Source organism: Ammodytes marinus, assembly GCF_949987685.1.
Source record: "Ammodytes marinus genome assembly, chromosome: 20".
Lineage (NCBI taxonomy): Eukaryota > Metazoa > Chordata > Actinopteri > Uranoscopiformes > Ammodytidae > Ammodytes > Ammodytes marinus.
The window spans coordinates 8,216,340-8,238,399 of record NC_137224.1 but is presented as its reverse complement, the minus strand read 5'-3'; the positions used below and the strand labels follow the sequence as shown (position 1 = coordinate 8,238,399).

General features: G+C 42.0%; 1 protein-coding gene across 1 annotated transcript in view; it reads right to left on the bottom strand.

The window, feature by feature from the left end:
• adamts14 (ADAM metallopeptidase with thrombospondin type 1 motif, 14) overlaps positions 1-18,676 on the bottom strand; it is a 41,022-nt gene extending 22,346 nt beyond the window's left edge. Inside the window, exons 1-5 of the mRNA XM_080048627.1 lie at positions 18,127-18,676; positions 17,262-17,707; positions 6,837-6,993; positions 3,595-3,791; positions 77-160 (exon numbers count right to left, since the gene is read on the bottom strand). Coding sequence (XP_079904753.1) covers positions 77-160; positions 3,595-3,791; positions 6,837-6,993; positions 17,262-17,707; positions 18,127-18,205 — 963 coding nt within the window. The 5' untranslated portion in view covers positions 18,206-18,676. The remainder of the gene's footprint in view (positions 1-76; positions 161-3,594; positions 3,792-6,836; positions 6,994-17,261; positions 17,708-18,126) is intronic.
• Positions 18,677-22,060: the final 3,384 nt, after the last annotated feature.

Below are 22,060 nucleotides of genomic sequence, written 5' to 3'. Positions count from 1 at the left end.
GTTATGAAAAGATGTTTGAAAATATATCAGTAACACATCAAATAACATATATATCAATATCTGTCACAGGGCTCACCTGTCGGTACCCGACCATAATCATGCGGACAAGAACAATGTTGATGTTGGTTCCCAAAGATTCATCATGGTAGATTTCATCAACCTGTAAGAAAAATTAACAGCGTCTATCAGTGTTTTGAAGGATGAACGGAGCACAATGCCTTTGATGAATGTGAACGAGAACGCAGAGTCCGCAGAAGGCAGAAGACAAACAACACAATGAAGCGCTCAAGGCAAGACCCTAAATAAAAACATCAAACACAGTCGAAGTGGGTTTGTGGAAAAACTTCAGCACTTAAGCTCGAAATCTAAAGGATTTGAAACTGATTTCAACCTATTCCTACACAACAATAGTGGAGTTTTTTGGGTTTACCTTGAACTTTTTCATGGTGTGCGGTACTGAGAATTGAATGGCATTTCACAGAAAGTATGAAGTGAAAAGAAAGGACTGAAGGTGCTCTAACGGTGTAAATCAGATTTGTAAGTACGGTAAAAGGCTTGAAGAAAGAAAAATGATTTGTGATGACTGCTTCACACAGCAAGCTAGGAAGGATGGCTGCTGTGATGCTTTTAAGGTAATTACAGAGAAGAATAAGAAGAGAAAGAAGAACAGGCTAAAATAGTAGATTGAGTCTCCACGATGAGAACATTATTTTTATTAGTTTTATAAGTAAAGATATGCTACTTGTTTGTTCTCCTGGGAGATATAAAGCATCTCTCATATGTTTTATAATTGGATTTAGAATAAGTTTGAGGTCATTTGTATTACTTTTTAAAATTTTAAATATTTGCTTTTGTTATGAAGACCACTTTCGGATTCACAATTAAAGCTATAAAAAAGTATTAGAAATATGCAATGCTTTACAATGCTGGTGAAAGATTCAACCGATTGTGGCTTTTTCTAGTAACACTGTGCATGACGTGCAACATTGATCTGACCAAAAGTTATCGAGTAGTCGTGTAGGCTGTGTGACTTGCAACAGGCCCGAGGGGAAGCGCCAAACTTTCATTATTGCTACAGCAGAGGCATTGAGCAGCTGTGATGTTATTTCCGTCCATGAGATTTAATCTTTACAGCTGCTATTGAGGAAAAGCTTGTGCAAGCAAACCCTACAGCTTTTTCCGTTATCATGAAAATAACAATCTTGACAAAGGAGATAGAACTAGATATCTGCAGAATCGCAAGGACATCCATCCATTCATGTAGTCATTAGGTTTTGTAGAATACACAAACACACAAAAAAATTGAATGCACTGAAAAGTACATGAAAATAATATGTTTACATCGTCAAAGCAGCCATTTGAAAGAAAATGTGAGAGATAAAGACCTCCATTCATTTGTAAACAGGTTTGTTCAGTTTCTAAAGGAAAAAGAAAAGAGACATGACATGTCTTCTTTCAGGATCTTTCAGTATATGTCCCTGTGCAGGCTCACAAAAGACAAAAATTGTCCAGAAGGTTGGGATGAGGCAAACGGAATAACAGAGTGCTATACTCTTTGCTGAAGCACCAACAAGTGTGTGTCACTTAGCTTTCTCCAAGTTGAAAATTATGACCGCACAGAACAAAAGCTCTGTCACTGAAGAAAAGCAACCTTGGCTCAAGTTCAAATTTGCTCTGGGACGCAGGGTTACACCCAAAGCATTTAAGCAAATATTCCATTCACAGAAAGCCTATTCAGGTCAATAAAGGCTGTAAAGAACACTCGAGTGACCCCAAATTCTCCCAGATTTGTTACGAGCTCAAATTCCTAGACTGGTCTATATGCTGACCTATATACGTGTGTTTATGTTGGAGCCTGAAACCTGGAAGCTGTTGAAAAAACCGAGGAGAGGATAAAAAAAAAAAAAATACCATCATAAAAGTTCCATGATGGCTTTTGTAAACACTGAAGTTGCATATTTTTTTTACTGACAGGACTCGGGTCTATGCATTTAACCTTTAGAAAAAAAAAAAACGTTCTGGCAGCGGCTCCTGCCAGCCGAGGGGACGGGCTAACCCCACGTACACTGGGATAATTACAAAGCCAGGAGGAGCACACACAGAAGGGGGCTGGAATCGCACTGTTGTGGGCTGAAAATGAGAGTAGCAGCTGTGTGGGCTAACAGGCAGCTAGGTGTCCCTGGCTTGTGTACAGCGTCACATCAACGTGGACAAAACCCTCCTATCGCTGCTGCAAACAAACGCGGCCATTGTGCGGAGTCCGGCACTTCGGCACTAGTCATCTTGGCTTCACGCAGACAGGATGTCCAGTAATCAATCCCTCGGGGGAGAGTTTCTCCAGGTGGTACTACACATTCTGCAGCCACGGAGCTTGGGATTCAGAGGGGATTTAAGTGGGCAGAGCTCTTTCAGACACAGCAAGCCAGTGGGCTTATGAGCTGCAAGACTTTAGACCCACGTTGTTTAGACCCCGTTTCCTCTCTTCTCTTGTTTGTTTTCTACTCAGCGTGATAGCAATACATAAAAACGATGATTACAATATCCACCAAATTCACTTCTCCTGTGATATGATAAAACGGATCAGATAAAGAGCGCCAGATAGGAGTGCTGGGGATTACAGATGGGGGGATCTCGCAGCCACTCCGCAGTGAAATCGGCCAAGGTCATTTCGAAATCAGACATTTCTCATAGCTGTAGACATTCGGGGGACGTAATGTAAATGTAGTATCCTAATTAAATAAACGTATCATTTCATGGTAGAAGAGCTTTGGCAGAGCGAGCTGGACTTCTGGCGGCTTGTTTCCACCACTGCCTTTCTAATTGGTCTAGTGCAGCTAATCAGACCACCATGCAGGGTCCAAATGGTAACTGTTACAGAGTGAAACCAGCACCCTGTGAAAATCTGACTTGGGGGATTTGGGCCCAGTAAGTAGATTATGGTGGTAGGAGCTGGTGGAAACCGTAATGAATGAGCTGAGAGTTTTTTTTTCTCTGTCCCCCCCCCCCATCTCATCGATAATCCATAAACAGCCAGAGAAAGTGGGGGTCTGGGGAGGAGTGTGGCAAGGTCTGATATCAGAGAGGACAAAGAGGGGGGAAAATATCCCGACAGGTAGATAAAAGCAGCTAGAGATCAGCAAACTCAGCAGGATTTCCATGGTAAGAAAGGATGTTTCCTAACGATGTATCTGATCAATCACAACAGATTCATTGCGTGACAAAAAATGTTTCAAGCAAAATCCCATAAAATTACTCCAAGTGCTCAGTGTTAATGTTTGTGTCTTTTCATTGTCTCATGTAAACATTATCTAAATATGTTAGGGTTTACATTGATTTGTTCAATCTTGTTATTTATTTATTTGGTATTCTTCTCTCTTTATTTGGTTTGTTTCTGGAAATATTCTCCTGTTCAATTGAGTGACAAAAGAGAGTGTCAATTTATGACCTTTTGTAAAGTCAATAAGGGGAAGTAATAGCTGTAGGATTGGTAGGATGGCCTTGACTGGAAAAGAGGGGCCGACCAGTCACTGGTTCGAGAATATTAAAAATAAAATAAAATAAAATAGAAAAAAAAAAAAACAGAAGAGAACTTACTATGTTCATGAGTGTGAGAACATAATTCTGCACGTGCTCCTTGCCATGGAAACGCACCACCGAGTCATCCACGGCTAGCAGCACCTCGATGTTAAATTCGTCCTTCTTGGCGTGCCTCCTCTTGCGCTCCGACTCCGACAGTTTGTGTTCCACCAGATCCAGAGCCGCGGGGAGGTTTGCGATCCCGAAGTCTGCCACTGCAAAATAGAAATAAAACCATGCAGCATATAAACAACAAGTCAATGAAACAGGACTGTGGGAATCTCATGCACGTTTGGTATTTCTACCTTGCTCTTATATCAGCCCCTCTGCTACTACATGATGTATGTCCGTGTCAAAAATCTGACATAAAAGTATCTGGGGATGCGCGGGGAGGAAACCTTCGGGGATTACAAACAGGCCTGTGGTCTCTGGATGTCTTCTAAGCTTTCTCGATCCCCGGTCAAAATATACTCTTTGAAAGGCTCATAAATCCTTGGCCTATGGTGCCAGGAGTGTATTACCTCTCTAGTCTCTACCCCCCCTCGCCTCCCCCCCATTCAGCCTAACTGATATGTGTGTATTTCGGGCATGAATCACAGCTGAGTAACACAAATTCCGAACAACATTCAGCCATTTCCAAAAGCACGCCAACTGGCTTTGACTTGAGATGTAAGACATACACTGTCTGTTGGAATATGGATTTTATATTCCATATTTACGATGACTTATGAGACATATGCACCAAATATATTTGAAGAGCTTAATATTAAATCATTTACAAGTTTTGGGATTTTTCTGCTGGCTATAATCAAGAAAACAAATAAGCGCAGAGAACATGTCTGACAGAAGTTGTTGCCTTGTTCAAATACAGTATTCATGGCATGTTGCCCGAAGCTTATGCATGATGAAAGCTTGCAATCTTTTGTAAAAGACACATTTTCACCTTGGAGACGGTAGTGATTCAAGCTTGCCATCGGGCACGGTATTTTTCAGAGGTTTTATCTATGCAGACAAATGAAAGCGAAGGAGAAATGCAAAAATATTCAAGCAAATAGTTCCGGAGCAAATATCTTGAGACACGATTCATTCTACTAGAATATAGAAAACAGATAAAATCATAACATTTGCCAATTTATTTGCATTTGCCGGTAGAGTTACTTGAACTTAAATTCACTCTACCAATTACAAAAAACAAAAGAAAACAGAAAACTGTTTGAAAAGATGTCATTGTTATTAAAACCACACATAAAGTTAAAAATGACAACAAGTACAAATCTAACATCAGACCGCTGCATCGCTTTATATAATAATAATAATGGATTGGATTTATATACCGCCTTTCAAGGCACCCAAAGCGCTTTACAGGGTTCCACTCGTTCACACACAGTCATACCGGTGGTGGTAAACTGACAGAAGCAAGTCTGCCATTCCGCGCCATCGGCCCCTCCGACCACCACCTCAAACATACAGCAATCATACACATTCACACAAGGCAAGGCGGGTGAAGTGTCTTGCCCAGGGACACAACAACCATGACACAGGTGGCCGGGCGGGGATCAAACCACCAACCCTAGGATCATTGGCCAACCCGCTTAACCATCTGAGCCACAGTTGCCCCAATGTAGCCTGTAGAGATAAAAAAAAATAATAAAATGAGCGCAATCCATTTACCTGGGCAAATGTGAATGACTGACTTTATTGCATTTGTTCCTGAGGATGTATGAGCTAGACATCTGCAGAGTGAAATGCAATGAAAAACCCACACATCAGTTTTACAGCCACACAGACAGACAGACAGACAGAAAGTGGGAAATGGAGTGAATTAGGGAGAACAGTGAAATCTTCTACCAGATGCTCAAGCTATTGTTTTTGCAAAGGAAGGAATAGTGTTGGGTCATTGACTGTGACTGTGAACCAGAGGTCAAAGCCCCCCCCCCCCCCCTCCTCCTCCCCTGTCCCCAGTACTACCACTGGAGCCCAGCATTCCTCACTTCACCAGATGCTTTAAGTAGCAACACCTCTGTCCACACCAGCGTTTTTTTGTCAGTGTTTGCTCTTGCTTAATAACTGCAAATATTGTGTACTTACATTTTTGATTGCAGTCGAATTTTAGATTTTGATTTTAGGTCAATCAATCAGTACAGTACTACACTCTTACAATTTGCATAAACCATCTTACTGAATATCAATGATGCATTCATCATAGTCAATGTTTTCATTATCGCGTGTAACTTTCCATCAGCACAGCAGCCAAAGCAGAGATAGATGTGATATCTCGTGAACAATAGATTGTGCTGAACATTGACCTCCAGCGCTCCCACTTACACAGACAACTGTTTAGGGAGACATGTACAAGAATGTATTTGCGACTTTTGGGGCCAAGTTGTGAACACAAGACTGACATATCCTCATCATCTAGTAAAGTTATGGTGAAAGTGTAAGCAAATAGGTTCCTATTTACGCAACTGGCACACATGATGCAACCAACCGTTTAGAGATTTTGCTTTTGCTTTTTTTTGGTCACCACCAATTCCTGAGATAAATTATCTGGTTCCTGGCTAAATATTTCACGACGTTCACTAGCTAGCTGTTAGATATGTCTGTGTTCCATATTTTTCGTGGGTTTGATGGCCGAAATCAGACGTCAGTTGATAATTCTCTGTCGGTTCATCATACGAGAGACCCCTCTCACATTAAAAAGATAATTAACTTGAGTTGATGTTCATTTGAAAAAATAAGAAATAATGCAGCTTGAAATAAAACGAAAAAGTTTGCGGAAAAACATGTTCATATTCAAACACAGCTGGGATCAACACCAAGTATTGGAAAAACAACACCTATAGTTGTACTTCACTCCTGACTTTAATGTTATTTTGATTTAAAAGAAAATAAAGTCCTTTTTTGAGAGTTTTTGTCCAGTGTGGGGGTTCAAGGTGTCTGCCAATAGATGAGTGTCATTCAGAAAACTTAATGGTTAGCTCTGATGTAAAGTATGTATGAGTTGTAATAAAGTGATTCATAGACAGTAACTTTTTCTTTTTCACGTGTTGGAGACCTGAGGAAATATTTTTTCCTTGGAAGGATGCTGCAGTGCATTATAGCCTACACTCCTTCCTTCCCTATTATGAAACGTACACATGTGAACTTACTCACACGTGTACACTCGCTCACTCACATGCTGTGAGAACACACACACAGACGCACACATTTTTTTTTTCCACTGACGTCACACTGCTGCTGCTTGCTTCTCCATGGCCTACCTTCATTATGGAGGTCCTCCCTCCTCTGGGCCGTCTCGAGCTTGATGGCTGATCTGCGGTAGACCACGTGGACACGGCCCTTCACTTCCACATCCTGCTGGCCCTTCTCGAGGGGCTCGATGAAAAACTCCCCATTATCAGTCCGGATCAGACCTGCCTGGAAAAAGAAGGGCTTGAAATTAGTGCACCCCGGCCTCCTCGCATTATTTTTTAAAGGAGGGTAATTCCTACTGGAGGCAGTAATTACAGTGGGCCCCGATCAATTGGAAGATTTAGAGAAAGAGAGAGAGAGAGGGGTTGGATGTGGAGGGGAATGACGCAGGTAGACACAATTTGAGGCCCTGCGAGATCTTTCACCAAAGATTTATTGAGTGTCACCAGGATTTCATCCCAAACGAGATAATGAGTAGCAATAGCCTCTAGTCAGCCGCCTACGTTTCCATCTGCTTTATTTTTTTCAATTAATTCAAAAGTCCTCAAACCCTCCCATTGGATCCTTTTACAATCTCCGGCAATGCTTTCAAAGTGTGTGTTGAACAATTGATTCTTTAGAGTAATGCAGTAATGATTGTTGAATGTAAAAAAAGAAGAGAGAAAAAAGGCAGCTATTGAAAGAAACCCCGCTTTTTTTGAATGAGGCAGGCAGCAATCATATGCTGGCACTCACTGTTGGTTTACATACAGTAAATGCATTATGTCTGCTGTAGCTTGGCCATGAAGATGATGGTGTTATTGCATGTCATTTAATACTGTAAAAGTGCATGTGACTGGAATACAGGAGCTTCATATACAGGCGGACAACAAAGCACCAAAGAGATGTCGCTGCCGGATGCGTTGGGTGAAAAGGAGCCACACAATTGAAGTCCATCCATATAAATGAGATTCAACCCTTTCACTGCCTCCTCACTCTTTTCATCATCTGTGCTGAAGTGATAATGCAGTGCCTGAATGGCATTTGCACAACACATATGAAAGGGCAAACATGTGCAAGGACACTGATTTCCCTACAGTAAACACCCGTGTACAGCTTTTTGTGGGAACATTACAGTCAGCTCCAATAAAAAGGTGTTAAAGGTTAGCGGTATACTGTATGTATTTCTTGGTAACAGTTTGGTGTCATAGTTATAGTTGAAACCTTTTGTTACCGTACATTAACCTCTTTGAACGATCTGGAATGATTCACTAGAATAACTGTTTCCCCCCTTATTATTGGTTCACAATGATAATGAAAAAAACATGCAAAACTGTAAAAATTTGCCACACGGAGTGATGAACCTACAGAGAATTATCACATGAATGTGCAGCTCCCCTCAACTTTAACACACTCTACAGGTTATATACAGAATCAACTACAAAATCCTGTTTACTTAAAAAGCAGTGCATGATCTCGCCCTTAGTTGCATATCCGACCCACTCATTCCCTATTCCACTCCTCTATCACTCTGTTCTTCAAACCTTTGCCTTTTATCCATCCCTCGCTCCAACCACATAAATAAAGGAGATTGTGCTTTCGCAGTTATAGCCCCGAAACTTTAGAACCATCTCCCCAATCGGTCAGATCTGCTGATTCTGTGAACTCTTCTGAAAACCCATGTAAACAGGCAAGCCTTTTCATAGATGCCTTTAGGTCTAGTCTCTTTTACCTATGTGTTGTGTTTTCATGTCAAATTCAATGTTTTTTACTTTTTGTATATCTCTTTCAGTTACATTTTGTGTTGAAGAACTTTGTAACTGTATGTTCTATGTTAATAAAGCCTTGCTTACTTACTTCCTAACTTCCTTGCTTACTTTTCACCTCATCATTTAGCCGTCCATACACACATGTACTGTTTTGGTTCACCCACACAGCTTTCATAACATTGTTTTTCGCCACAGAAGGCCTCTCTTTTCAGTGAAAAAGCTCTAAAATCCCACTTCATGCTACCTGCTCACCACCAAAACCGCTGAAAGACAAGGGTATAGCAATCTAACTGGTGAACATGGCGGAGCATTTAGCAACTCAAATGCCAGATATCTCCCTGGGGAGTAGGGACCAAAAAAAGGTCAAGGAATGATAATGATGCTGTGTAACAGCTGGATGTGTAAATAAGCAACTGTTTGCTCACAAGTTCACCAAGTTCCTCACCCTTCAACTTCAACTTGTAGGGTGAGGAAAATGTCAGTGTTGTGTTCACACTGGCCCAAAGTGGCGTATGTACACATTCTTGTACAAAACGCTATGCCTTCCATGTAAAAAAAAATGCTTTCTTTAGAGTGCTGGAGGGTAATGTCCAACACAATCACTGGATATAAGATCTGTCTGCCATAGACGATGGAAAATTACACTGAGCAGTGAGCCGACAAAGTAGTGCTATTGTCGAAACGCCCACTCGTATGTGTATCATCATTTGAACAAAGCTTCTAGCTTCTTAACCGATTACCCTTTGTGGGGTCATAGGAGGATAAAGATTGTTTCACACAGTGAGGGGCAGGATACGCCTCCAACAGTTCCCCACTCTATCACAGGGCACACACATAGACAGACATTTCAAATTGAGGACTGTCCAAACACACAAGGAGAAAACCCGCACAGAGACGAAGACAGGCCCTGTGTTTTGAACACTTTGTACACGTGGTGTGACACTGCAACCCAATTTGTTTATATCTTCCCAAGGAAAATGGTTCCCTTATGTTTCAATCCACACCCTGCCATATAGATGTGTCCAATAAAGGAGAAAAAAATGAAGCAAAAGCAATGTTGCACCCTTTCCTAATGAGATCAACTTAGTCTGATGTTGACACATTTCTTTTTCAGGGTTGCCATATTTTTTCTATTAAGCTTAATAAGCACAAACTGTACAGTGCAAATGAAATTTCTCATATCCCCGCTCCTTACTAAGAAAAAAGAAAGCTATGCAACCTATCATTATCCTCATGAAGAAGGCACACCAACAAGATCTTGGCAAGAGTGGGTGTATTTACAGCTGCCAAAAGAAATCTAAATACAGTGCGGCAAAGAGAAAAATTGTACCTAAAAAAAAACTCTTCTTAAAATCATCTGCTCGCTGCCGCTCTCTGGACTAACAACACAAACACTGTGTGAAGTGAATGGTGGACATGTGACAGTTAGGCCGACGAGGAGTGAAAGAATCTGTCCGGCCCCTGACCAGGAAATGCCAAGTAAGACATGCTCGAATACTTCCTCTGTGGTCTCTTATTTCAGCAGCGGCTGGAAAGTGAAGCCCAGGTCTGTGAAGGGCAGAGAGCGAGCAGCAGCATCTGGAAGGGCCTTTACAGAGGAACCAAATGTAAACATATGTACACTGCTGCGTGGTAAAGTCAAGGGTGTAGGTTTGGCCGTCAGTAGGAGGGGAGGGGACACACAAAGTTACTGCACTTTTCATAAGTTCTGCCCTTATTTTCCAGGCAATGCAGATATGAGCAAAATCTATATTTGTGGACATGATGATTTCATATTCCTCTTAAGTATGAATCTAACGATTCATAGCACCATCATCACATGGAAATCGCTTATTAGTCTGTTGTTTGTTTGTCTGTTGAGCATTTAGCTCAAAGTACCTCACAGAGCCACGGGCATGGCGGTGGGCTCTTATAACTAACCCAGAGCTCCTCTCATTGGGATATTGACAGCCGGGGAGTGGGAGGACTTCTGTTACCTCGTCCCCACAGGAAATTGCACCCTTGAGTCTGGGCCTCAGCGCATGGGCTTGAATCTCCTCTCTCACAGAGTCATGAAAAAACAGACCAAAATTTCACATTCGCTTGACATCACACTGAACTGCCTGTATTCTCAGATCTGAGATAGATTTATTCCTATTCAGTGTTAATAATAATAATAATAATCAGCATGTGCAAAATTATCCATAATCTCCAATCAACAGTCAGAAATGTGTGAGGTTTCCGGCAGTTGAAAAAAGGCTCTGAAGCCGAGGAACCGAGGCATCCAGCTGTGTAACTGCAACACATCAGTAAGAGCAACTTTGAAGGAGGATATTTATTGTATGTAATTTCAGTGGGAGGCAGCTGGAGTCTGTCAGACTGGGGTGAGGAACCAACGCATGCATGAATTGAATACGCTTCCAGACAAAGGTGTGTTTAGTTTTCGACACAATGAAGTAAAAAGCAACAAATATTTTTTATCGTTCTTTTAAAGATATGACCTTCTATTTTAGCCCTGAGCAGTGTCTGAGGTATTCATTTCCGGCCACCTATTGTAATTCCAGGGGCTTAACCTTTTGATTTGTAACAAATGTATTAGAAACATCCAACTCAGATTCCAGATATGCTCTTTGATGATCCCCAGGCGAGAGGGACAGTGAAAAGATAATCCACTGTCAGTGACAAATGTGAGCTTTATCTGATAGAAAGAAATGACACTTTTGATGCAGTATTTGTGAGAAACTTGCATCAGACATGTGATCGATGGTGGATAACTGGGATAACAATAAACTGTGCAGAGTAAATCTTGTCTGAGTGGTGGCTTACTCAGCAGAGCTGGGGGTCTGAAATAATCGTAGGAGATAGCTTGTTGATGGGAGCAGGGAAATTACTACTTGATTCTTTTTTTATCAGCTTTCACATCTCAGTCTGCGGAGCCAATAAAGGGCAAGCAGAGCAGGGGATCAAGACGGGGATTATCAAGAGAAAATTGGACTCATAATCACCTGCAGACACACATCAAAGAGGAAGAAAAATGTTATTAAAAGATCCAATAGGTAGATCATTAAATTGGAGTTAAATGTCAAAAGGCTGCTTAAGCTGTAATGGTACTGGTAGTCAGTAGTAGGAGAAGTCATTTTAGGAGTAGCATAAAGCAATATATTTTTATGAAATTTACAACATTTAACACATATGTTTGTGTATGTACAATTTGTTTTGTATTGATGTAGCCTACTTGTCATTATTGTGTCATTCACTGGTATCTGGGATCTGTGTGTGTGTGTGTGTGTGTGTGTGTGTGTGTGTGTTCATATGTGTGTGTTTGTGTGCGACTGTGCGTGCATGTTTGCCGTATGATTGTCCCATATCCCAATGTGCATTTGAATGAGCGCATGTTTAGCTTGCTGTAGTTGCTCCAAATTAATATTAGAGAGGAAATAAATCACATTGTTGACTTGGCTGAGATGTTGGGCCTCCACTGATGGAGCTCTATGATTTAGTGGCTTTTTCCCCTCCGTGCCAGGCCAACACAGTACTGGAACACCGGAGGAATACTGGAAATACTGGACGGGGACCAGGCAACTGTACAGAATTCCTGCACAACATTCGTGAATAGAACAATCCAGGGAAAGCATTTTCCATTTTCAACGAATGGAAAACTGCACCCCACCCCTTCTCTTCTAAAAAGGCGGCTGACTGCTGACTGTTGCTAGGTGGCTCTCTCTCCTTTTAACTGATGGACACAGAAATAGCACGCTTTTTCTTCCGACTGCGCGGTCTTCCGGCACTCATGTTTCCATCACACATGTAATTCTATCATCCCGACTGTGCTACTTCCCAACACATGAGCGGCAACGGCATAATCATAGCCATCACTCAGCACTCCACAACAATAGCCCATGCTCGCCTGGAGTGCACAGCTGTTGCATTCTAAAACGATTTACGGTCAGAAGTAGAAGAAGAAGATATAGCAGCCGCTGACATGTCGGGCCATTCAGACATTATTTTATATCATAAATGAAACTGAAAGCACAGGTGTTTTTTTCTTATTTTTTTCTTTACAACACTAAGTCATTTTGCATTCACTGTCTTTTGCAACCTCAGCTGATAGTCCGGGTATTGCTGAGAGCGCCGAATATATCAGAGCAGATTCATTTGCAGCTTTACTGTATGCATGTCGAATCTGTCATGTGCTTGGAATGCCATAAATCTGGCACCTCAGGGCGCCTGGCAGGGGACCAAGTTAAACGTAATCTGTTGTTGGTGATGTCATGAATGGTCATAACGGAGTCATCTCTGTTGGAGAGGCCTCACTCCAAAGGATGCACCGATAGCAAAAGCTTATCTTAGAAAATCAGTCATATTGAAGTGCATGAAATAATCAAAAAGAAGAAATGCAAAGTTAGGAGGACTGCTGGTGTCTTCACGTCTGAGCACTTTTGCTTCGTGCCATAGGAATATAATCACGAAAATCTATGCCACTCTGCCTGTGATATACATCTGCTCCGATGCTCCATTACAGCATGTGTCTGTTCTCTATAAGGGGAGCCCATCAAACCTATCTTTCTTTCCATTGCAAAGCAGAGATTTGGCCCGCATGCGGCGACCTCGGGTTCTTATTCCTTTCAAACTTGTGTCCTTTCATCAGACATGATCTCCTCTGTGTCCCTCCACATCAAGCACACACTTTAGACTAAATAGTTTGCCTGTGGGCTGTCTGTGCACCTTCAAATGCTCCTCCAAACACCCCTGCATGCACAGACAGGTCTGTGTTTACGTTTGCTTTGATGCAAGGAAACACATGGATGATATCCCTAAGAGTGTGACTGCAGCCTTTAAAGGGCAAGTTCACCTAACTCCTGAAACAAAACACATTGAGTAGGTTCCACTGTTCCTGCAGTTAGTTTTTAAGGTTTTAAGTTTTTTGATTTGAATTCTTGAATGTTTGAATGCTTGACATTTGAGGTTTTAAAAAGTCAGCAGCAGCATGTCTTTACTAGACGCAATATACCTTAATGTTATGACGTGATTTGGTGTTTGATCTACCACTTCCTACAATCAATAGTATCTTTGTTGCCTTTCTTTCACTACCGGTTGGGGCAATGATTGAAACCCAGCAGGAGTTGATACATTCAGTATCTCACTGTGCAGAGGGAACCAAGGTTGGGAATTGGTCGATTGCTTTCAAAACAAAGCGTTAGCATATGGAGTAGCCAAGGTTTTTTTCTATATGAAAACATTACAATTACACTATTAAGCAACATTGTATTCTCCTGCATATCTAACAAAACTCTAGTGGTCAAAAGTCCATTACTGGAGGGGAATATTGTCAACTTTTTGTTAACCCTCACATGAACAATTAATTATGCAATGATACAACCAAGCTTTGGTTATCCATGATTGTTCACAAGTTCTCATTATGATAATCTTTCCCATAAAACTCAAAAGTCCCTGTCTCTGGGCGCCATTAGCTCAGTATTCACTGTTATCATGACTTGAATGCTGAAAGCTATTTGCAGAGGATAACTCTGGCTTCACTACATTGCTCAAAACTTCTAAACCAAAATAGATTTCTGTATGGCTAGGTTCAAATTAAATAACACTCTAAGGAAGGCTGCTATCTTTGTTGGACTTAGGTTTGAAACAAATATGTATATGGTATTGGTGGGTGAATGCGGCATTGTGCTGCATTGTGATGCATAGGGCCACTGTGTCACTTTTAGCCTCGAGTCACTGAAGGGCACACACACACACACACACACACACACACACACAGTCGCCTTTCAGGAAAAAATTACTTTGTGATTAGAGAACACAGCATGGCATTGTCCTCACACCACTCGCTGTTATTACATTAAGAAAGAAGAAATACCTCAGTTCTAGGCCAGAGAAAGAAGGGACTCATATCTGAAAGTGACTGTGTTTTTGTCTCATTTAAAAGGTGTTTGAAACAGCTCCGGGGTCAGAAGGTTATCCTCGCTCCCATTCCACATGTTATTTCTGTCCCAACAATTCAGAGAGCTGACTGAGAAACAGCTCTAATGCGGTACTGTAGCTCCACTTTGGTAAACCCGCCAATTCATTGAAAATTCACTCTAATTTACCCGACTGCAAACATCCATTAAACTCACCTCCCCCTTCTCTCTGACGTGATGACACCAAATGACTGCGTTAGAGCAATTGATTGGGTGATAATGGACTGGACAAAGAATAGCTCATGCCGGGATTGTGGCCTTGACTTTTTTTTGATTAATAGACTTCAAAATACCATCGGTGAAACCAGAGCACTGCACAAAGGGATGCTTAAAACAGCTGTTTAAAGGGAGATTCCAACCAAAATGTGTCTCTTTAGAATCACTCTCCTGTGGGCTTGAAAAGATGGCTGTAAAAAGGGTTTGCAGTTTGCCTTATATCTGCTTGAATTCCAGACAGTTTTCCACCACTCTTGCAGCATATTCCACATCTCTGATGTCCATCCATATGCTCAAATGTTCCATACCCTCATATTTCTGCTACATAAAGTTCTTTTAGGGTTTCCATTTTGGAAGCGATTCCAGGTTGGCAAAATACCTGAACTACAAGCCACAAACAAAATGTTCTCCTCGCTCTCTTTTATTAGCAAAGAGCAATGTACAAAACGTTTAGGTAACGGGTCCTGATTTTCAACAACTTTACAGTATTGGTTAAATTTCTCAGCCCAGCTCTACAAAGCGCATTAGCATCTTTCAAAATCACTGTTTTAGTTTTACAGTTTAGCGCTAGCTTACTGCTCGCATCACTCATTGGGTTAGGGTTAGGGTTAACCAAGAGTAGTGTAGGCTACCTGGCCGGAACCCAGCAATTTTATGCAACTAATGCTGGGCTTACACTACGCGACTTTTCACGCGATTTGACAGTCGCAGACAATCTTCCAATGTCGGACTGAAATCACAGTAGTCGTGCTGGAGTTGTGGCACGCGCACGTAATCTCAGTCGTTTGGTGTAAAGGCCAGGACACACCAGTCCGACTACCCGAAAATGGAGACTGCCGATTCAGGGAGCTCCAGTCTTCCCGTCGCGGCCGAAAAAGTGCAAAGAACACACCAAACCGACTGCTGACTTTCCGTACGCTCTGCGCTTGCGCGGGACGTAATGTCTCCATAACAGCAGGCGGCGCTAATCTGTATTGTGGCCCGAAAAAATACGGAAGCCGGAAATGATGGGACGGCTCTCTAGACCATAAACATAGATAGAAATACGTATTTATATTTATGGACCATAAAGAGCACCATTTTTAGCAGAGAGTGTCGAGCATGGTGTCGAGCAGTCAACAAGGGTTGATGCATGTGAGTACTCGCTGAACGAAACAAACAAACACATTAAAACGATGGCTAACTGTTGTTAGCTGTTTGTGCTACCCGCCTCACTTCCGGGCTTCACTGATTCGCTAGCCCTCCACAAATCAAATTGCTCCAACTGAAAGACTGCCCGACGACATCTACGACGACCGATTTCACGGCACACACCAAACAGATTCGTGTCCCCGCCCCCTTCCGACTCTACGACGGCGATTATCGGGCCGGTGTGTCCTGGCCTTAAGGTGGTCTTCCGACCCGATTTCAGCCAGTCTTCTTCCCGTCTTGACGTTCCGACATTATCAAACATGTTTGATATTATCGTTAGTCTTAAGGGGTTAGCTCAAGCGAAATGACGTAAACACTGTCACACTCTTGCATGCACCAAGCACGACGCAGGAGGAGCGGCACCAGGCTGACAGCCGCGCAACCTTAACACTTTACCGTCAAATACAGGGTTAGGAGTTAAAGTTATTGGGGGACGAGATCAGCAAATAAAGATGGTCAAATAACTAAAGGAAGTCCCTCGCTCGGAATATTGAATGAACCTTTTTTTAATTAAATAATCACTATCGCGTTTGCGGAAATAATATTAGTCTCAAAAGGAATCTAGTTGTAGTCTTGCAATATGAGACCCCCTGTCTTTTCAAAATCTCACTCTGTGACTGAAAACTAATGACTAGTTGTCTTCAGGTGTGAGTAGATTGTCTTTAGATGTAAGAGGGTTTCAGTCTTCAGTCTTTTCAACGTCTTTTAAAAGTCCTCTAGTGTAAGCCCAGCATAAATTAAAACGTGGCGTTAGTCCAGCTACATGTGGATAAGCCGATGTGCTCGCCAAGTTCAAGGATGGACTGTTAGAGAAAGAAATACGAAAGGATTAAGATTGTCCCATTGATTCTAGCCCAATCATTAGCTGCCTGATGAACTCCTCCTGACCAATGGAAGAGCAGAATTCAAACACTCAAATTTCCACGTGCGCTTGCTTGGGTACAGAGGATTTTCGTGGGAAAGATTTTGAGTGTATGAGTGTTAAGATACGAAGCATACAGGGAGACAGCAGATCAATCATGATGCAGGAGTTGTTTGAGAAGTCTCTTTGAAAGATGAAACAATTTAATAACACAGGGAAAGCCAGACAACTTTTAGAATCCATTATACAGGCATGACAGCCTCTCAGCAAAAGACCAATCTACAAAACTAAGAGTCACCTCTGAAGACAACAAATCGTTGAATGTTGCGTGATACTACAACATATTTTAGATGGAATATTTAATATGTTTAAGGATGTGAAGTTGGTGCAAAATTAGGTCAGGGAGAAAAATTTAGTGATCATTGTGGAAGATGAATAAATACATTGCCAACCCCACACTGTGCCAGAAAAGGCAGTGCATCATTTCCCTGCCCCCCTTGTGCATTGGTGGTGGTGACCTACCAGTCCGTCACAGTTGCTGATTGCCACAGAGGCCTCGGGCATGTCGCTCACATCTCCAGTGAAAACACAGTCGCCGTGAATGCGCTCCTTGGCCTTCTCCACAAAGTCCTCCTGCCATTCCACAAATGCCCCCGGGGCCACCAGCCTCCTGTTGGCCCGCAGGCGGAGGTGCAGCTCTTTCCCAAACACGGTGACATTGAAAAACAAGTGCTCAGCCTTCGCCGGCCGGGAGGTGACAGAGGGCATCTCGGGGGCACCGCGGGCCACCCTTCTCTTGCTGCTGCTGCTGCTGCTGCTGCTGTTGCCAGAGGTTGAGTCGGCATCGGAAGCACCACCATCTTTACTTCCACTTCCAGCTGAGACCACGTGAGAAATGTAGCGGCCACGGGAGTCTGTGCTGAATGGCACGATAAGACCATATTCACTTAACTTTCCAGAGAGTTTTTCTGATGGGACAGACAGTGTCAAGTGAGAATCATATTTACTGAGTTATGAAAGGGGGAAAAAAACTCTCTGAAGCAAAGACAGCTGAAAGGCTTAAAGGCAGGCAAGAGGACAGACATAACACATATTTCATACAGTTATATTCAGATAGGCTAAAAAGGTATATCTCAGAATGTATCTAATCTATGTATTATAATTAGAGATCATTTGGACACAAAGGGCAATCAGTTCAGTTTGACACAGTGGTCCATACAGAACAGAAGAGCTGTCATCCTTATTATGTTGACCAATCTTTCAAAGTAAGACATCATTTCTAATAATTATGCCCAAAAAACTAAAAGTTCGGAGTGCATTTATGTGGAGAGTGCAACAGCATATAAGGAGGAAAGTCAATGTATGGTGGATAAATGGGTGAACTCACCTTGTGTTTCTGCAGCGAAAATATGATCCAGACATACTTGACTGAGTGAAAAGCATATCAATAAATACATACAATCCATAGCGAGGGCTATAGTGAGAGAGCTGCCACTTCAGCGCTGAGTTTTCCTTTCTGTTGTAAACTCTGAGCAGAGCCCTTCCTCCTGACTTTAAAAAAAAAAAGAAAAAAAAAAGCTCCAAATGCTTGAGAAAAGTCCTCAGAGTTTCAAAACTCCAGCGAAGCGTTCGGGCATTTCTCAAAGCGGTTCCCCCTCCACACTCCAAACTCACTGACGGATATTCACATTCACAAGTTGTTTCCAATCTTTTGGCCTGTGCTGAACTGCATGGACCAAGACTGCCCCATCCATTTAGGGAGCTAAGGAGGGGGCGAGGGGTGGGTGGAGGCGAAGGGGGTATCTGGGGTGCTGATGACGACAACTCGCGGGTTTAAAACCGGGACCGTTTGAAGAGGTAGCCCAAAATCTCTCCTTCTTCGAGCTTTCCCTGCCTCAGATAACCCTCTTTTTTCTGTTCTTTTTAAAAAGGTTTTGAGAGCAAGTTAACCCGCCAGCGCTGAGGGGCGAAAAAAGTCGGAAGAGTTCAGATAAAGTGTGCAGAGACAGAGTGTCCCGGTGGTGAAACATCTGCCGTCCAGTCGTGCACCATTACGCACCAATGGTTCGGCTGCGGGACTCAGGGCTGCTCCACTAGAAGCCACCACCAGCCAACAGTGGGAGCGCCTTCTCTCCCACTAGACAGCCACATATTTAGCCAAGCGAGTTTTTTTCTCCCTCCTACAACTTAAAAAAAAGAAACCGTTATATCATCAGATCCATGTCCACCCTCCAAATCTAATATGTAATCCTACAATCTGTTTTGGAAATACGCTTCCAGAGGCGAGGCAACAATAACTAATATGTTTACAATAATCCTCAAACACGTCTCATGGGGGGGGGGGGGGGGGGGGGGGGGGCAGAGGTCAGACATTTCCCAATGCTCATTGCTGAAGAAGAGGGATTCAGGAATAACACACACTTTGTAGATCACAGAGATGCACCAGTCAAAAAAAACATACTTAATTCAAAGCTATATAAAAATTAACTACAACAGAATAGTTTAATAGATTAGAAGATGGAAATGGAAGATACCAAAGCCAGATACACTTGCACCATGTTTGTTGTTTTTGGTTGCTGTAATTGTTCTTTGTGTAGATTGTTTACAAATATATATGATTAAATTCAGACAAATGTAATGTCAGGCTTCGGCATTTGGAGGTTAAGAAACCCAGTGACTTGTAACAATCAAACTTCTCTCTTGGTGGAGGCTGAACCCTGTTAGCCTATTTCAAAATGGTGCTTTCTTTCTCTTAAGTGTGAGTGTGGACAGGAGGACTGTGTCATTTTTGTTGAAGGATAGACTTGGAGAAACGTGTATTTATATAAAGCCTAAAAGAGTGCATTTCAATGTAAGATTAAGTGCTGGTGCACTAGAGAGTAAGCCTATTATATTATTATAGAATCAGGTTTAATTTTAGTGCCAAGTTTCTACGTCTATTGTACACATTGCTAGTATCAACTAAGCACACCTTGCATTATTTGATTTAATGACCTCATGCGCTTTATATCTCAAATTTTTCATAATCTGGGCTAATCCTGCAGATGTCACTGTGCGCATATGTACCATACGCAGAAAGGGAACAAAACCCAACACGGTCATTAGAGGTTTAGAAAGTGTCAAAAAAAACCCTACAGCAGATTTCATCAGTGGAATGACGGCCTGTTCAAACTTTGGATGACTGCTCAAGCAACTGGTATTGTATTGTTTTGGCCCTGGCTGGTCCTGCTGGAGTGCAGACTTATAGTCAGACCACGCAGGGACTGAACCAACAACTCTGGAATCCATCTCCGAGAAAGAGAAAGGGGGCTGGGATGGCAAGAAGGTGTTTTGAATTCCAGGTATACTTTTAAGGAAAAAAGTGTCTAGACTGGACATTATTTTCCCTCCACTATTCCTCGACGGTGTCTGGGAAACCCCACCCCCCACAATGCATTGCCCCACACATTCACTCTGCAGCTAATTACCTCCATGCTCCCAGGATGGTCAATGCAGAGCAGGTGTGGGTTTTTCACACAGTCATCCCCTCCAGGGAGCCTAATGAGAGGGACTGGATGGGGATCCAGCGTTGTGCATTAATAAGCCATGGAAACTAACCACAGCATTAAGAGATGGAAACCATTAACTGCCTTGTAAGAAGTTTTATGCTCTTTTTCCATCCATACTGTTTGGTGTGTGTTTTTGTTGTTTTTGTTATGTTTCTTTTCGTTTGTGCCTAAAAAGCCAGAGATGAAAAATCCACAATATAGCATGGTATTCAATTAGAAGTCTTGTTTTTTTCCCCTTTCTGAAATGAATAGCTCCACTCACAGTCTGTGGGCAAGTCCACACACCAGAACAATTTTCTACTACAGCGCTTGCATTAGAACACTCTGTCCCTCACAACAGGAGCGACAGAGCCAAACTTTAAGACTCTCTTCTTAAAACCAAACCCAACTCCTGGGTATTTTTACAATAAACTGCAGATATTTGTGTGAGAAATACAATCTTCTTCGGGAACTGAATTTATAAACTCTTTAAAGATGAAGTCTTTTGAGTTTAGACAACTTTTAAATATACTTAAAATATGAATCGGAAAGACATTGTGATATGCCGAACAGTAGTTAGTCCAGTCTTCGAGGGTGGAGCTGCAAAAATCAAGCTTATTCCACTGTGTTTCCAGGGAGAAGAGAGAGAGAGAGAGGGGGAGAGAGAAGTTACGGTACAGCGTGTGGAGCTGCGGATGCCTCAGTGTGTGCTGTAATGTGGTCTAGCCATGCCAGCGTGCTGAGAAAATATGTGACTTTTCATCTCCGAGATGCAAGGGAGATGCAAAGCAGCTGCTGGTCTGGTCTGCCGGCAGCTTGAGGGAAGAGAAGCGTCTACGTTTGCCAACTTACAAACCAACTGAGTCCTCAAAGAAGTTGTTATTGTGGTCCCTGTGCCCCGCGTGGATGGACCTGGGAGTGAAAGGTTTCTGAACAAGCGCGCTGAGTTATGACCAAGGTCGGACTCGATGAGTTTCACTTGGCCTCGCTTAAGGGAATGTGATTAGTCCCTAATGAGTGTGCAAGTCTTTTCTGTAAGTGCAGCTGCAACTGTAGGCCCACTTCTGTGTCACTATATCCATGTCAAAAGGTTTTAACCTCAGTAGCTGTTTTACAGTTCTCAATTACATATGGTGGAAACTAGAGCTGCAACGATTAATCGAAGAATCGATTATTAATCGATTATTAAAATAATCGCCAACTATTTTGATAATCGATTAATCGTTTCAAGTAATTTCTTTATAAAAAAATTCTCAAATGTGAATATTTTCTGGTTTCTTTAATCCTGTTATGACAGTAAACTGAAATATCTTTATGTTTTGGACATAAAAATACATTTGAGGACGTCAACATGGGCTTTGGAAAATGTATCAACATTTTTCACCATTTTCTGACATTTTACGGACCAAAACACTAATCGATTAATAATCGATTAATCGAGAAAATAATCAACAGTTTAATCGATTATCAAAATAATCATTAGTTGCAGCACTGGTGGAAACTTAGTAGAACAGTTTGATATTGATTTTGCAAATACACTTATTGGCTCTTTTGCCAAGAATTAGATTCAGGTATTAGTTTGGTTAAAATTAGGCACAAAAACAACCTCTTCAGATTTATTGAAAGATCATGGCTTGGTTTAAGAGATCTCATTTTCAGTATAGGTGACCTTCGTCGCTTTCAATTATAAAGACTTAAGTTTGGTGCGAGATTGCTGTCATGGCTTCAAGCAAACAATGTTGATTGTCACTTTAAACAGGAAACAAACCGTATTCATGTGCGTTAACTGCTAGC